This window comes from Ciconia boyciana, chromosome 2 (genome assembly GCF_034638445.1).
Source record: "Ciconia boyciana chromosome 2, ASM3463844v1, whole genome shotgun sequence".
Classification (NCBI taxonomy): Eukaryota; Metazoa; Chordata; class Aves; order Ciconiiformes; family Ciconiidae; genus Ciconia; species Ciconia boyciana.
In genome coordinates, this window is record NC_132935.1 from 109,489,559 (window position 1) to 109,507,716 (window position 18,158).

At 34.6% G+C, this 18,158-nt stretch overlaps 1 protein-coding gene across 8 annotated transcripts in view; it reads left to right on the plus strand.

The window, feature by feature from the left end:
• The window catches only part of ATP9B (ATPase phospholipid transporting 9B (putative)), a 174,885-nt gene that overhangs the window by 111,459 nt on the left and 45,268 nt on the right, over window positions 1-18,158 (plus strand). For all 8 annotated transcript variants that reach the window (XR_012041096.1, XM_072853466.1, XM_072853469.1 and 5 more), the window contains one exon: window positions 8,995-9,155. Coding sequence is in view for 7 of the 8 variants with exons in the window: in XM_072853466.1 (XP_072709567.1) it covers window positions 8,995-9,155 (161 nt within the window). In the remaining variant the exon portion in view is untranslated. The remainder of the gene's footprint in view (window positions 1-8,994; window positions 9,156-18,158) is intronic.

Consider the following 18,158-nt stretch of genomic DNA (forward strand, 5'->3'; position numbering starts at 1 on the left):
GTATTAAGCTCTCTGTGGATAAAACTAGATTTGTAATTAAGTATAAAAATATATATTATGTATATGCATTTGTATGTGTTTACAACTCTTTCAGGTATTTGAACAGAAAGGCAATGAATTAATTCTGATCTGTATGAAAAAGATTGTGGGCAATATTATTCCAGAACCTTATTTGTTTGCATGATCCTAATAAGAATCATCTCAAGGCAACATGTTGTACTGAATTGTCTCTAAACATATTTTGTGTTTACTTTAGGACAGGAGGCATAAATAGCATACAAATTATATAAATTCTGAATAACATGTAACTGTATAGAGAAAAAAACTAAGAACCATCTTAACGGTGTTTTTGTTGATATTCCTTTTCTAAAAATTTTGATACTTATTTCAGAAGGCCAGTTTTATTTGTAAATACATCAGTGTATTAAAATTGAGCTAAAAATTCTAGATTTCATGTCATAATTTCTACTGCGTAGTTGCATCTCAAAATTTATGTTTTTAAACAATACTAGTGAGAAGTTGCACATCAAATCTGATCTGAATGAAGACTTCTAGAAGACTTGTTTTTCCTGTGCCTTAAATGGTTGTGGACATTTACTCTGAACGTATTTTGGGTATTTCCACACAGAATTGAAGAAGGCTTCCCCCATCCCCCCTTCTTTGGCATTTTCCCCTATATTCTGACATGTAATTAATCTTCAAGGAGACTGCTGCTGCTTTCCATCATATTGAGCAACTTTCAAGCTCCTTATGTTTAATTTTAAACTACAAATAAAAACATGTACAACTCTTTCTTTCAAAATGCAGCTTAGACTGTTAAAAACATTTCTTCGCAGCTTGTGTAAAAACAAGATTTTATATTGAAGAATAGCTAGGGACAGAGACAAAAGTTTGATGCAGTCAAAATGCTCTATCTTTTTCTTGGCTGGTATTCTGTTAGCCAGAAATAAACTAACTTACAAATTCCCTTCTCTTTTTTTTTCTGCATTCTTGAATATTATGATATATAATTATATATTCATATTCCTTATGAATAGCATTGAGATATAAATACTTTGAGACAAACTGAGATGCTTTGTGATGTGTGTTTGTTTAGGGTTTTTAACCTGATTTCCTGTGGAAGAAAACCTAGGTGGTTGTGTTTGTATCCAGACCTGTGCTGAAACAGGGTGGATGATGGAGTTGAGGTATATACAGCAGAGGAGGAGGGAGATTCCAGAAGTGCTCCACCAATGAAAGAATTGCTGCATACTGCCAATGGAGATGGTTTTAATTCCTCCTTCAGTTTTTATTTATTCACTTGCATTTATTGGTGAATCCATCTTCAGAAGGTTGCCTCAGTCATTTTAATCATCTGTGTATTGTATGTACTGTATTACTTCAATTACACTTCCATTAAGAAAGCTCTGATTTCCATGCATTTTTATGGCATAAGCACCAACTTAATGTGTGCTACTGTTTCCCAATTAAGTTTTTTTCCCAACTTTCTTGTAACTTTTAAAATACCAAGATATAATGAAATAAAATGCCTGTAATTTACATAGAAATTTTCAAATGCACTTCTCAATTTAACCTTGAGTAAGATGGAATAAAAAAACCCCTTTTAACTGTCTTTAAGCTTACTGTTGATTTGGGATAAAATGAAATGGCAAAACTTAAAACAAGCTTAAACTTCATGGGTTCTTGGCTTCATTTATTTAATTGAATTCTTAATGGAAAAATTGCCATGTGTGTTTTGATAACCTTAGCTCTGACCTCTCTTCCCCTAGCCCTGTTGCGAGATAAACTCTTTACTGTAATAATACACTAATAGCTTAATCTAGATAGTCTATGAGGAGCTGAGTTACTAACACCTTATTTTTAATACGGAGTAAGCAAATGTTGGATTTCTTTAGATACATGTTTTCGAGTGTTTGCTTAATTTCAAAGATGTCTTTGAAAAAGCTATAAGGTTCTTATACCATTTATGAAATCTTACTAAACATACAGTGTAACATATATATATATAAAACACTAATTCAGTCTCTACAGTGACAAAAATAAATGTGTGCAGCTTTCTGTATGAAAACGTTACTTGGACCAGTCAGCTGCATGGTCTGAAGGGTAGATATATTAGAATTCCCAAAATTTACACAAATGAAAGAGCTAGCTGTTGCTATCAATTTGTTAGGTCCCTTTTATAATTGTTTTTCTTGAAGGAAGTAGTACCTCTTACTGAGCTATTTAATTTACTTTTTTTTTACATATATCACAATTTTTTATATTTATTTATATAGTTGCAAATTCTACATGATAAAAACTTTGGGACCAGTTCTTCCCATGCTGGTTTTGCAGCTTTTGGCAAAGCTAATTATTTTCAGCTGTGAGAGTAAGCCATGCTTTTTTAATCTACTCAGATTTGAGAAAATGCTATCTCCATTGAGTGTGCCTTAATAATAGTGTGTAATGTGTAAAGCTGCTTAGTCTGTATTCTGACCATTACAAGAACTGATTACGTGACAGTATGCTAGAAAAGTCTTAAGTTGAAGCTGGTGATGATCAAGCTTAAAGAAGATGCAACAAGCATTTGATCTGTAAAAGTTACAGATCAAATATAAATTTGAAGATAGTGTTCCAGTGTAAAACCAAACATCTTTAAATCCTGATCTTTTTCACCCCAGAATTCCATGTCTTACCAATTTTGATCAGATGTAAGGAGGATTGTGAGTGCTTAGAAACTCTGAATGTCTTCTGTATGAAATCTTGTGTACCTACACTGTTTTAAATTGAAAAAATTGATGTCCTAAGAGTTACTGTGTGAATACTTTTGGTTGCTGAAGTCTCCAATATGAGTAGTTAGCTTAGATTATTGAAGTAATTATTCTAAATTGATAGGTGGTCTTGAGAAAGCATTTTCAATTGACAGCTTCTAATAGGAGGAGGGTATGTTACTAATACAGCACAATCTCTATATGGATGCAGAGTTTAAGAAGCCATTAACCTTTTTAGTTTCTTAATATGCTCTGTGCACGTTTTTATCATTCTTGTGTGTGACAAATACATAGCAAAGTTGGAGAACATATGGTCGCACAGCATCTGACTACTGGCACCTTCAGGTGCAAGTCTGTGACTGTGTAAAAGGTATATAAAGTGTAACTTTTTGCTAAGAAGGAAATATAATAGTTTCAGTACGCAATCTGAATTGTTAAAGTCCTTCGAATAATTAACTCTGAACATTTCAAACTAAACGGGGTAAATGCTGTCGGCTAAGGAAGATCATACAGAAATACAGGTCGCCCTGTGAAGGTACAGTGCTGTGCTTGGTAATGCATTACCGAGAGAGAGCTTTTGGAAACAGTAGCTAGCGCCAATCTTGAGCACCCTCTGCTGACCAAACTATACATGGCATTTCTTTAACTGCTGCAAGTCTCCTTTTTAGCCTTCAGTCAAATTAGAACAAAATACTGAAATAAGGTAGAGGCAAATATCAATGATTTGGCTTCATCGTTATGTGTAAAGACTAATTCTAAAGAGACCTCAGATTGAAGAATATTTAGAGACATTGGGGTAGTTGAGCAAACTGCAAAAGTGTTAATGAAAACCAGATTTATAGTCAACTGGATATTAAGAATGGGTCACCTTCAATTTCTCTCATTTTTATCTTTTGAAACATAATGTTTTATGTACTACATATGTACTACAGATATAGTAAACTGTTGGCGTAAGGATAAATCAGGACACATTTGAAAAAGAAGACACACTTAAGAAGGTTATGAAATCTGTGGTCAGTATTTGTCAAAATGAGTGTCTTCAAGCAACTGAGTCCACTATTTAAGTACAGTTGTGGATATAGCCCACTTACAGCTTTTATTGTAGTAGACTGAACTAGAGAGGGCTAAGCACCTCTAAAAACCTGGAGAGGACTTTCAGGTTTCACTTTGAGTATCCAAACTCAGATGATGTTGAGTCTGGAAAAGGCAACATGATAAAATGGATGAATAAAGGAGGCAGAGAGAGAAAGAAATGTTTAAGTCTTAGTTTTCTTTTAGCATTATAGATATTACTAGCTACAAAAGGGAATTTTGTTTCTAAAGTGATTAGTTTATTTCAAACATAGATATTATGCAGTTATGAACAGCTTGTTAAAGTAAAAACAGGCAAGTCAGAAGGGTAATTTTAGAATGTAATAAACTTACTTTGCTTTTAAGCGCATTTAAGTGCATTCAAAAACAGTGCTCTGTTTTTGTATACGCATCAAAACATTAAAAAAAACCCATTATCTACTTGCAGCTTACTCTTCTTCCTTTGGATAATAACTGTGTATTTCTTCTTGAGTTTTAAAATACTTCTGTTTTAAATGCCTATCTGTTGGATATGGGCTGTTTTTTGTAAGAATGCAGACAAGTCGTTTGTTTGGGGATACAATCAGTGCTAAATATCTAAAAATGTTTCTTGAAATCAGTGTAGAATAGATGTAATTCAGTTCCATAAACCTGCAATATTAACATAATGCCAAATATTTCAGTTTGGTCAAAGTGATGTTGGGTTGCATTAAAGCTAGCATGAATGATGCATACTTTATTTGCCAAAGGAAATACAGAAAATGTTACTGGAGTCAAATGGACTATTTTCTGGTTATTACTTTTATATAACTCCACTGGAGTGGACTAAAGTTTATTTCAGTTTTACTAAGTCAGGTAGAACCCCCACACATTCCACCACGATTATTGCTCTAATTCTAAAATGAATAAAACTTGTAATAGGTTTTTAGTGCTTCAGAAAATGTTTTCAAGGTTTGTTGTTGCTTTTGCAGCTAAACAAGTGATTGGGATGTTTGAAAATGGATCTGAGAAAAAGCAGGGATAGGTGCCTTTTTTTCACTAAATGGTCACTTTATATTTGCTTTTGCTACCTTTGAATCTACTGCTTAAAAGAATGAGTTAAGATATTGATTTAGAAGTGTAACATACTGTATGCAGGATTTGGTGTTTTTTATGTTAATTGAGACAGGCTTGTAGAGAAACATATTTGTCAGACCATTACTTGAGTGCAGTGAATTAAGGAAAGATGCTTCCTAAACTTTAATTCACTTGCTTTACGTGTTTTGATTCATAGTTATATTAGCTTAATGTGGTTACCTGAATTGCTGAGCAGTCAAGAATTTGAATCATAGGAATAACTTCAGAATTAGGAGACTTAACAAAGAAGAAACATTTACAGATTCCAAAGTTGCTGTACATGTTTTTAGTGTCAAAGATTAAGGTAAACAGATAATGATGTGTCTATTTGGCCTTTAAACACAGATTAATAATCTATTATTCCTAAGGACTATAGGAAAGGTTTAACAGATTATTGAAGAAAGCCATAGAGGTTCAGATATATGCAGCTAACTGTATATAGTAGTCTATATAAAATTTTTTTTTATAAATTATGAAATACCATGAATCATTTCTCTTAGGCAAAGCTTGTTTTTGTCAGCCCAAAGAAGAAAAATATATTATTTGAATTTTAGTAATTTTAAATACTTACCTTACTCTTTGCATAGCTGTTACATCTAAGTTTAAACTGGAATTAATGAAAACATGAATAATTGACTAGTATTCAAGGTTTAATAAAATTAAGTTCAGAGCATATATTAAGAACAGGAAAGAAAATTTTCATGTTTATGGTGCAAATTAAAGCCAAAGTCTATCTCAAACATACATACCATGAAATTTCATTGTAGTCAATATGGTGTTTGTCAGTGCAGAACCAGACTGATTACTGAAATATAATTACCTTAGTGGAGGAATTTGGTTGAGGGGGGAAGTCTCTCCTAAGATAGTGCCTTAATACTTCAACGGTATTAAAGTAGGGCGCTTAAAAAAGGCTATTTATGAGCAATTATTTCTAATGCACTTTAAACTGTAATTGAATAAAAAAGCACTGCACTAGACTACTATTTTGAGAAATCTGTACCATAGTGCAACATTTAATAATCAAATTTTGCTTTTCAGTATTCTAGCATAAAAAAAAATTCCTCATTTTCCAAGTAACATACTTTTTATAATGTCAGAAGAATTGTTCTATTACTACAATAATAGCTTCAGAGGATAATCTTTCCTAAAAGTTAAGCATCTAGGGCAGCAATAGCAATATTGCTGTTCATGTTCTACTTCAGTAGTCTGAAAGGTTTTTTGTTGCTTTCAACTTTTGCTAATTAAATTAGGATTTTTCTTATAAGATAATGACTTATACCTTGTGGTCCAAAATGTGAAGTTTAGACCTTTAATCATTCCCTCATTCAAAAATAAAGTATTTTAAAGTATTGTAGGCTTTTTTTGGCACAAGTAGACAGTGCCATACTTTTTATTGATGGTATAAGCCATTATTTTACTGAGAACCATTAGCTATTTAAAACTTTGTGCATAAATTAGAGGAGCTAAATGGATTTGCAGTTGTTGCCATTAGTAGCATTTTAGATTATACAGGCAATTATTGTGTTCATTATTGTAGAGCAGCCCCTTTGCAAAACTATTGTGGTTGTATTAGACATTATGTACAAATTTTCCCTTGGAGATTAAAATTTCCAGTGATGTGTTTAAGTTTGTTAACACAGTTTTTTCCAATAGAACAAATATTATGACAAGTAGAAGAAAATTTGCGTTTCTAATATGGGAAATTTCAATAAATGTGGAAAATTACTCCAATTCTTAACTCATCTATTTCTTATATTGTCATAATTATTCTGGTGGTTATTATTTTCAAAAGGAAAGAAATCGCTTTCTTAAGATGGTTTATTTTACAAATGCTTTGATAAAATCACAATGTAGTTAAAATGAATTTTACCCACTTTTTGAATATTCAGATGAATTTTAGAGAATGTTAGTGAATTTCTACATGAAATGTATCTGGATAATTCAACAGTGTTTCATTAGTTTGAGTGGAGAAGTTGTTTAAGTGGAAAGGCACAAAATTAAACTAATTAAGTATATTTCAGTACATTATAGTAACTAATTTTTGATAAATGGAGAATGCATTTCTATTAACTTACTTTCTTTGTGTTCCTTCTTAAGTAGGGTTTTGCAATTGCCTTCACTTGCTATAGTAAATGAAAATATTAAAATTGACTATGGCCAATAGTATGATCTATATTAAAAAGGATGGCATTATTAGTAACAAACCAAATGTTCTTGAGCAAGAGATGTATTGTGTGAAAATTTTTCATCATCAATTTTTAATTCTCTTAATATCTCTTCAAACACGTTTTTATTGGTTTCCAAACTTAAATTTGCATCTGTCTTCATCAGTTAGAAAGGTATTAATGCTTTGAATTAGCTATGTATCAGTGTGCAGTGGACTAAATTTAATGTTTCTGTCCAAAAAGTGGCATTCTTTCCAAAGAAGCTCTTTATTCATTTCTATTCTGGAGTGGGGTTTTTACGGGGGGCAGAGGGGAGAGCTGAAGGGAGAGATAGGCTTTCACTACCATGATGCAGGAAAAAAAGTGTGAGGTAGTGGTTATGCATATTGCAAGACAGTGATTCTTTATTTTATTACAAAAAAAGACCAACTCTAGAAGGGCAGATTAAGTCATTCCTTTCACTTTTTAATGGGATTTGGATGAATAGAGTAAAATATGCACTTTGCATTCATTGATAGCATCTTTAGGTTGAGGTAATTGAGTCTTTTTTCCCTGACTGAATGAATAATGACTTCATCTGATCCTCAGCGAGGCCTGAAACTTAGGCTGCCTTTGTCAACGCAAAAAGATCTGGGCTTTGAAACATGCTCTACTTCCCTGGCTTAATTTTTCTTCATTTTAATCCAAAAACCTATTTTTCTCAATAATTCAAGCATAAACTATGTAGTAGTTGAAGCAGCGGAAATTGCAAGATATTTGTCCTCGTTGTGTTGCTTTTTAAATGCAGCTGATAAATCAGCTGCTGTGGTCTTCAGCTGCCTGGTTCTCTAGGGAAGGGACAGCCCATGTATAAGCAAGATTGCTGGAATTTTTAAGAACTAAAGTGGTTCTTTTGCAGACTGTTTGTTATCTAAAGAAGTGTTATGTTTTACTGGTCTTACTGGCAAGACTTGGAGATAAAAGGGGCATCTGTGATGCGGCCTAGGAAACACTTCCTGACATAATTTTCCCACATATTTTACTGACTACAAGAGCATCCCAAAAAGTGGACTATAAATACTTAGCTTACAGCATACATTATTGAAATGGTGAGAGTCTTAGTTACATAGCTTAAAAATATTTTTTCATGAGAAACAGTGGATGAAAGATAGCTTCTCTTAATGTTTTTGCTAAGGTGTTTCTAAATCAAATAACTTTTTACTCGTGAAAAGTTGAAGCTCTGTCTTACTATTTTGGTTTGAAAATGGATGTTCCACCCGATTGTTGTTGTTTATTATTATATTGAATAACTGAAATCTTCATACAATTAAAAATTATTTCCATTAAATTAATTCACATTTACAGACTGGTATGGGAGTATAGTTACAAGTTACAGTACACTAGTTCTATGAATGAGAAGGTAGCTCTGTCACATTTGTCCATTGATTCTTGAATCTAAGAGGTTTCTGGTCTTCTAGCAGTAAATGAGCAGTAGCTACCCTACAAATATAATATACAGTGCCAGTATTTTTGCTGCGTGCATGACAGAAGAATATTGTTCCTGTTCATTTGTTCATATATAATTGTCTTTTCCCCTTGCCCTCTTGTGTTCCGATCCTGGATTGAGGGAATGGGGGAGGGATGTGTCAGATGCAAAGGCATTCAAAAGGGCTGGCTGGGACAGTTCACACTGGTTCTGGGAATTGTTATTGTCCTGTAACCAGGGAACATCTATTGCATGCAAGCATAGGAACAATAATCAATTCAGTTATCAAAATGCAGTTAATTGTTACAAATGCATGGATTTTTAATAGGTAGGAATAAAAAAGCCAATAATAGCTAATTGTTTGCACCACAAAAGTGTCAATTTAAGAAAAAGTCACGACCAACTTGATTTATACTTCTTCTTCTAGGTTGGCTTGCTGGACCTGGAGTTGAATCAACTGACCAAAGCCCTGTTTTTGGCTTTAGTTGCACTATCAGTTGTTATGGTAACCTTGCAAGGATTTGTAGGCCCCTGGTATCGCAACCTTTTCCGGTTCCTCCTCCTGTTTTCCTATATCATCCCGATCAGGTATGTATAAGAATGAAAGAAAAACACAGATGTCTAATTTCACTGAATGTCGCTTTCTTGAAATTTATACTTGCTTCTCATTGTGAAGGAAATTGATCTTATCAGGAAGCTGAAGGAGAAGGTGCCAACAAATCTGCTGATTCTTGAAGGATCACTGTACAGAAAACAATACTGTTGTATTTTTTTTGTATAATGTTCATCTTGCTGGCGTAATCAGGATATCTAATCCTTTACTAGCATAAATGTATTAATAAGGATACAACCTTGGTATATTTGAGAACATGGTTTTAGGAAACATGTATTTGAATGAACTGTTAGGTATATTTTGGAATTTTATTTTTAATACCTTAAATACTGAAAATGTTCCATGTCTCTGGTTAAAATACAGATTATTTTTTTTTCCTACAACAATGATTAATTTAAATTGAATGGCTGAATAATGTAGGTGCGCTTTTACAATGAGAGGACTTTTAACATGTGTAACCAAGTAGAGACTTGCCCTGAATTAATTAATTCATTAAGCATGAGTACTGTATATTCAAATTGCAGATAAACTGGAACAGGAAATAATATCCATGTGTGTAATCAAGTCTTCTGTGGACACAGAAGTGAGAACACTGACTCTGAAATTATTTTTTTTCCTTGAAGGGGTATTGCCTTTGCAAAATGGAAATACTCCTGTTAAAATACCCAGTGTTTAGATTAAGGTGACTGTTAATTTTAGATGCTCTCTGAAACTCCTCAGTTTGAGATACATCATTCACTAAGCCCAGTGGCTAGCCAGAGTTATCAGCAACTAAACTGTAGATAGGTTTAAGACCTATCCCCTCAGGTTTGCACACAATATTTGAATCCATGTAGTATAAGAAAAAAACCAAAACAAAACAAACCCAAGAGGATTTCATTAGGTATTTTAATCTAAGCTTACATGACTTACGCATTACTGTGTTCACATTTTTTAAGTAAATGTCTGTGTGAAGGGAACTGTATCATATTTGACCAATTTGATACTTAGGAAGTATCTGTCTTAAGGTTTTATAACTTAAAGGACTTGTATTTTTATACTACTTTTGTGTTGCAAGAGCAACTGATTCTGTTGGGAAGTTGAAGGAGAAGGTTCCAGCAAATCTGCTGGGGAGTTGAGGAGATCTCATTGTAGAAACTCATCATCTTAGAACAGTTTCCACTTCCTTTAACTGGCTCTTGTTTTTTATTAACACATTCGTGTTTCAATTTTGTGATATCTTTCTAAACACTGTCATTGTCATAACTCCCTTACTGCTTGTATGATGCTGCTGTTCGTTGTGTTGTCATTCCCCCCATACACACACAGTTATTGAGTATTAAGCAACTTACCCATGTGAAGAGGCAAAAAGTGCTGCATTCAAGTGATAAGTCTACGTATTGCTGAAAGATGCACTTAATCATCAAAGACATATAGGGGAAGGGAAAAATGAGCTAAGAGTGTAAAGGATCACTTGTCAGTCACTGTGTTCTTCCATAATAAACATACTAAGCCCAAACTTATTAAAATGGTTAAAAGGCAGATATATCTTTGTTACTGGATGCAAGAGGATTAAGAGCATATAGGTGATGTGAGTAAATTTGATTATATTGACAGTTCAACATATGCCACTGAAAAACATCTTGATTGAGCAGCTCATTTTTAACTTAAGAATTGCTTAGTGGTCTTGTGGAATAGTTCTTTTCCAAAATAATTTCTAGGATACACCTAATCCCATTTTTCAGTCACTTGTGGGAGATAATATACAAAGCAGAAGTATTAGAGAATGTGATTGGTTTAGTTCTGAGATGGACCATATAGTTACTCTATGGAAGATCAGACAGGAATCTTTCAGAGAATGCTTTTCTCTCTAGAGGTTTATCTATTTCTATACCAACTTTTCTTCAACTCAGATCATTCATATACAGGGTCGCTTCCCACACTGTCAGCAAAGTAAACAACTCCAGTCATGTCGGTGTTCAAATAGAACTACACTTCCCTTCCTCTCTTCTGGATGGTAAGCATGGAAATGACTTGTTCTTTAGGCTGTATTTGGAGTATAAACTCTTGGAGATCAAAATGACAAGACTAGTGACACTGAAGCACCAGGTGTTCTGTCCTCTCATTATTTTTAAAATAGCTATATGAGGGAAATAATGAACCTTCCACAGGTAAAGGAAATGAAAGTGGGAGATTAGGATTGACTGGTAGAGGCAAAGCATATCTGAAGTCATGCATGCATGAAATGTGTTGATTGATGGTTTTAGAGAATTCAGGAAGCTTCTAAATATGGAGCTTTTTTGCAGTTGTTTGGTTTTTGGTTTGCAGGGCAAGGGAAATTCCAGGTATGCAATAAAAATAATTTTCCATGGCCAGACATGTTTGATGACAATCATCAGGAGGAGGTAACTAAATGTTAGCAAAGTTTAACTGATCTCTGTGTGGCCTCTCCTGTAATTAATAGGAAGAGGAACTTTTTTTTTCCAGGGAGCAGCTAGTTCCTTGTGATTCAGCTGCATCCTAAATACTCCTCTAGATTAATGTTGCTTCACTGTGTGAAGGGTGTTACTGTGGGGCATGTAAGACTTCAGAAGTATAAACATAAAGCAGCTGTTAAAAAAACCAACCAACAAAACCAAAACAAACAAAAAAAAAACCCCTCCCCCTAAAAAAAAACCCCAACCCACAACATTGTACACATTCTGTAGTGTACAAGGAATCAAGCAAAATGGATAAAAAATAGTAGTAAACAAACATTGAAAGCTTAGCCCAGCTCTTAATTGGTTGTAAGTTAGAACCATTATGCACAGAATGTTTTGAACAGCCCCACATCCACAGAAACATTTGGCCCTTTAAAAATTACTCTTCTGTAATTGATGTTTCTTTTTCCCCTATGGAGGAAAAATAGCCCAGGGAGCCTCCATAGGCAATCTGCCTCCCTACAAAATTAATCTGTTTGAATTTCTCAAAATTTATTGGGAAAGGAGGTTAGAAAGCAAGTCCTTGACAGACTGTCCAAAATTAAATAAATCTCTCTAGGATTATGCTCACCCATTCTCTTGAGTTTTTCCATGTTCCTTGATATTCTTAGGCTTTTTTCTAGTTGGCTCTAGCCAGTCTTGAGATGTAGTAATGCCTATCCATAGGTTCCCCAGTGTCACTGGGACCATTTCATTACTTGTTTTAAGTAAAATCATTGATTGAAATACGTTCTCCATTAGTTTACAAGATGGTGTCTGACTATGTCACCTAGTGCAGTTCTAACATAGTGGGCTGGCGGGGAACATGTGTCCTCAGATATGTCCATGCTGCTGCTCATTGTGGTACCAGAGTGGAAGTTCTTAGGCCTGTTATGTTTCGTTTGGTGGGGGTTTTTTTTAAATAGTAAGGTCATTTTGTTGAACAACATGTATTTTTTTTGGATTGTCTATTTTCTGAATGACAAAGGGCAGAGGGCAAAAACAGTCATGCTAATGAAAAGTCAGCACCTCCAGTGGGGGAAGATGAGGTAAAGCTTTGTCATTGTTATGCTTTTACCTGGTTACCCAGTTTCTCTGTCACTCTGGTTATAGATACATTTTTTTAAATTTTATGTCTTTTTAAAATCAGGCTTACATTTTTATCAGGAGAGTTTAATTTCCCTTTTGTGTGGAACTGAAGACATTTACTGTACACATTTAAAATTCTGATACAAATCATGTAGGTCTTGAGGAATTTTTCCTTCAATTTTTGCAGCTGCTAACTTTTATCAGTTGTTTTAGCTTTAATTTTTTTGAAAGAGCTGTCAGAGACAGTTACCAGTATTTGTATTTTTAAGTACAAGAGAATAGATGAGACTTCAATCAATGTGGGATGCGAGATACCTGCTCTCAACTACTGAGCTGAAAATCCCGGTGTGTATATGGATGCAGGAAAGATGATTAGGCTGTTAGAGAGCCTTGTCACAAAGCAATTCTGTCCTTCCCACTGGCATTTAGTTGTAGCATCTCTTCATCAGCTGACTTGAGCTGCCATAGTAATCAGTTCAGAAATGAAAGCCAAGGCCAAAGAAAAGGCTAGCCTAGTGATGGTACTGTACCACCAAACTGGATCCCTTCCGCTACCAAATGATGGGACTTTGTTTATTCACTGTCCAGTCTTCTTCAACACCTTGAAAGACAAAGTGAGTTGCACTTTGACTTGAGTCCGTTTGGTTGGTTGGTTTTTGTTTTTCCCCCAAAAAAATGTAGCCAGGAAAGTTTTTCAAGATAATTTAGGCTTAGCCAAGTAGTGTCTGGTGAAATTACTGCCTCATGTATACAGGCACGTGAATCCTGTAGCTGTACGTGCTTCCACTTAGCTGTTAAGAAATGTAGAGGATTTACCATAAAATAAGGTATTGACTAGGGATGTGGTAAAAATTTGTATTGTCCAGGCTCTATATTTAGTAGCAGTTTTTAAACTGCTGGATTGACAGGGGCTTAATCAGCCATCTTTTTAGGAGGATCCTTTAGTTTTGGTGTACACAGAAGCTGAAATGTCTTTTGTCCTTTCCTTCAGACACCCCAAGGCTCCTGGGCACTGAGCCATGCTGCCAAAATAAGCTGTCCCAAACATCTGGAAGGAGCTCCCTTGCACTTAGTATTAAAGTTTTGGGGCACTACCTGGCTCCCGGCTGCTTTTTTCTGGGTCTTTAAGAGGAGCATTTGAAGAAAATCCTTCAAGTTACATCAGTCTGTTTCCAGTGGGCAGTGAGGAAAACAATGCTAGGAAGTCTTGTATCTGAAATTCATTAATATCCAATCAAATCCTGGATGATACAAACACGAAAAAGGAGGTTTTATTCAGTGTGCTTCTGTGTATTGCTGCGATCCAGGGAACTCACAACTATGCAGGACTGTAGTATCTATCTAACAGCAGCAAGCAGCTATGCTGCTTTCAATCATATTGTAACTTGTGCTGTCCATGTTGGAGCTGTATAGCATACAGATGTGAGAGAATCAGTGTATGTAGTCTCACATAGACAGGCAGAATATATATTAGCTATATGATGCAAAGCTTTCAGTCTGGAAGAGCTAAAGAGCTATTCATTAAGTAGTAGTACTCATTAAGCAATCCTTATAAATGTGTATTATGCTTCTATACCATACCATGATATGTAATGCAATCTATATAAAGACTGAAAAATATTATATAAAGCTTCTTGATATTTCACAAACTAATTTTTACTTCTTCGTGCAACAGGAGCTATGGTGTCTGTGTGTGTCATGCTAAGAGTAACTCTTACCTGCCCAGTATGGTGCTGTACTACTGCCTGAGCTAGCTTTGTGCTTTTCTTACAATGTCTGATATTCATACTACATAGAGAAAGCACAATCAGTTTTTTAAAAAAAGTCATTTTTTAATGCATCTATTGCAGTAGATCTTTTTCCTTTCTAACCTTGCAACATTGCCTATTTGCTCCTAGTTGTTTTTCTGGTTTTAATCTAATTGTATTACAATAAGTAATGACAAATTTGTCTGGAATACACTAAAAATGTTCATGTTTTAAAAATTATTTGTATTAGACACCTAATGTCAATATTGTTGCCATTGTATGGCAACATAATAATGTTGCCATACGTAATAAAACATAACAACATAATAAAAAACTCAGTAAGAGGCTTATTGAAAGAAGGCATCTGACCTGATAAACGTGAAAATAACAAAGAAACATTTTAAATAGGAATTAATTATTGTTATTCTGAGCTGCGTATGCTACATCTCTTGTGCCAAGGGGCTTGTTTGACATGCATTCTATTTGTATTTTGCACTCTACTGTGTTTTCAGACTGTAAGAAATTCATAGATTAATTTTCTCATTAATTATTCCCCAGATTTCCTCCTGAGGTTTTAAGTTCTACCTATGTTACAACATCTAATTATCTGTACCTAGATTGCATGTGGCCCTTGAAAAACTACATGTGCCACAGTCGCTATAGCAATACAAGGTTGATACACATTTTTTTGCCACACATACTGAAGCATAAATGTGTGGTATTGAGTTCTCTTTTAAAGTTACATTTATTGCCTGGGTTTTATGTAAGGTGCCGCGTGTACCTTCTTTCATTTCCTTTTGTATGCTTACATAATAGACAAAATTTAGAAAAATTAGTCCAAGAGAACTAGTGAGACCAATTATGAAGCAAACAAGAACACAGATCTGAGGCTCTTTTTGGGAATATCAGACAGCAGAGAAAACTAAATAAAAACATATATAGTGGGCTAAACACAAAAGGAATATTATATTCAAATTTCCTCTACAAATGAAATAAGAGAGAAGGGGAATTAGGGGAAATTAAAGGGATGAGCTATGGATTGATTTTTATTTATTTAGATCTTGGTAGAATATTGTGTTTAAAAGAAGTAACTTCTATTTTGTTCTATTTGTATTTGTTTAGTGCCAGTTAATAGAAGTTGTCAGGCTCCAAAAATCACTTTCTGTGAAGATTTAACTTCCCAGGCATGTTGAAGTTAAAATACTTTTGGTTGTTTCTTGACCAATAATTTTAAAATGATTCCATATCATTTTCTAGATTGTAAATAATGTGCATATCTGTGTATAGTTTATGCCTGTTTCAAGCAGGTAGGGATATGGGAAGGTTAGGGGGTATAGCCATAGGGGAGTGGGTACAGTTTTGAGTACTAATGTGACCCAAATATGATCTCCAGTATTTCACTTAGGAGTCCTGAAAATAAAAATACTACATCTCAATTACTTCATTTATTTTAAAAATTGGATACCACTACAGGTACTCATACTGTATCTGGAGTTTTGGCAGGACTTTGTTTTTTGCTTGAAACTTCTGCTTATATACAGAACTGCTCAGGAAGTTCCTCCTGCCCACCAGAGCTCAAATAAAACTATCATACCATTTTGATTCAAATTAATACCTGAATTTTATTAGGCGCGGTATCACTTTTTTCACAAAATTGTCTTTGAAACTACATTAGGTCTTGATTGCTTTTCACCGGGCCGTGAAAGGCAGAATGTTTCTGGAGTTTCTAAATGTATTGTGCGAAACATTCTCAGTGAAGGCCCTTGCTTGTTGGCAAAGTTGTCCATTTTGACTAAAAAACAAAATCAGAAATCTTTACAAGCAGGCCTAATGTCGTTACCATTTGGGAAAAAAATGAAATTTAGAAGTCCTGTAAACATGAATTTGTTTCACCTAAAACACTACTGATGTTTTTGAGGGAATAAAAGCAAAAGTATCTGTTTTTAACTTGTAGTAAAAAGCAGTGTGGATTCTGAAATGTTGTGTTATTTATTTATTCTGAAGCTGAATTACAGAGAAATGCCACCCTGGCTCTTAGTGGAATAAATCCCCAGGTTGGATAAATGTTGCCTTAGGTTTCCCTGCTCTAGGGTAACTAGTGCTGGGGTTGAGAGACTATTATGTTCACTAAATATGCCTGTTCTCTGCAACAGCCTTCAAATACCTATATTAACATACTGTGTCTACAGATTGCATGTTAATTGGTTTGCTAAAAATTAGTGTTACTGATGCAACAGTGTGCTAATGCTACATATGATGCTGTTCTGTGCATTTTCATTACTAATTGATATGTATGGAGTCTTTTAAATTGGATGAAATTGAGAAGGATTTAAAAACTGGTGAATTTGAAATGGTTTTGGTTATATAATGAGGTTTCTTAAAGTCCATAAAGGATTTATGAGAAATGATAGCTAATATGGTTAGGCACTGAAAGTAGCTTGGTGTTGAGTAAGCTTAGTATCTTTTTGTTTTATTGTGCAAAAATTCTTGGACTTTTCAGTCAAGTATTTCTATTTGTTCCTGTGAAGCTCTGCTGGAGACATTTCTGGTTTTGAAAGCAAACTCAGAATTAATAGGCCTCCATCATTTTTAGTGTTATGGCAGTTGTCCATAATGTGCTAGGTGATAGCTACAATGATTTCAAAGACAAAAATTTCCTCTAAAACAACAAGCATCAAGTGAAGGAAGTCAGAGCAGGATACAGTGTACGACTTTTAGAATTAATACTAAAAATGGATCTGTAGCCTTCATTTTCTGTTTATCTTATTCCTGTTTAATTCTTTATTCATCTAACAACTCAAGCATGTACCCAGTATCTTTCTGTGTGCCAGAAAGCTGTCTTGGACTGCAGTAGTCATTGGGGAGACGTTATTTCTCTGGAGGCCAGTGGTGCCAGCTTTCTACTAGGTCCATCAGCATAAAGGGGGTACATTCTGTTCCACTTAGTGCATGCTGGGAAGCTAGGGTAATTCCTAAAATGCCTCGATGCTTTAAAATACAGATTTCTCCTCACTACTCAGCAAGAGAAGTTGTCTTTTTTTTTTCCTTATCTTTAAATTATATTTAAGTGGGATTATAATGAAATGCATATAGAGAGTGTTTAGAACATCAAAACCAGGTAACACACATGCTTATAAAGGATGTAAGTGAAGATATGAACTGCACTTCAGCTTTGAGAGACTTTTCTGATTTAATCTTACTGAAGTACAGGTTTTCCTATCTCGATGACTTTGTAGGTCTCCATTGCTAGAGCAGCCATGTGGATTTCTCTCTGTGTGTGCCATGTACCTGAGATTGCAGCTCTTAAATAGAGCTTTCATCACAGAATTCCTGTCTCGGTAGCCTAGGCAGAAAAAAAATATTTATAGCCCAAATGCCTCTTTGAAGTGGGGCGATGAGTGGCTTTCATCCTTCACTTACTCCACTTACTCCTGGCTAGAGCAAATGTCTAGCTGTTCTTAAATGAAGTTAAGTGTGCTTGTGTTTCTCTTCTCAAGCTAGACAGCATCCTTTGTACTTGACTGGCTAACTAGCAGGTTCTCACCCCTAAGAGGAGTAAATCTTTTGCTGTTCCTTCTGTTGACTAATACATATCTCGGTGTGAAGTGCGTTACATTGGTTCTTATATTCTCTCTAACTCTGCAAGTTAACAGACGTACATAATGCAAATACCGGTTGCTCAGTACTGGCTCTGGATTGAATA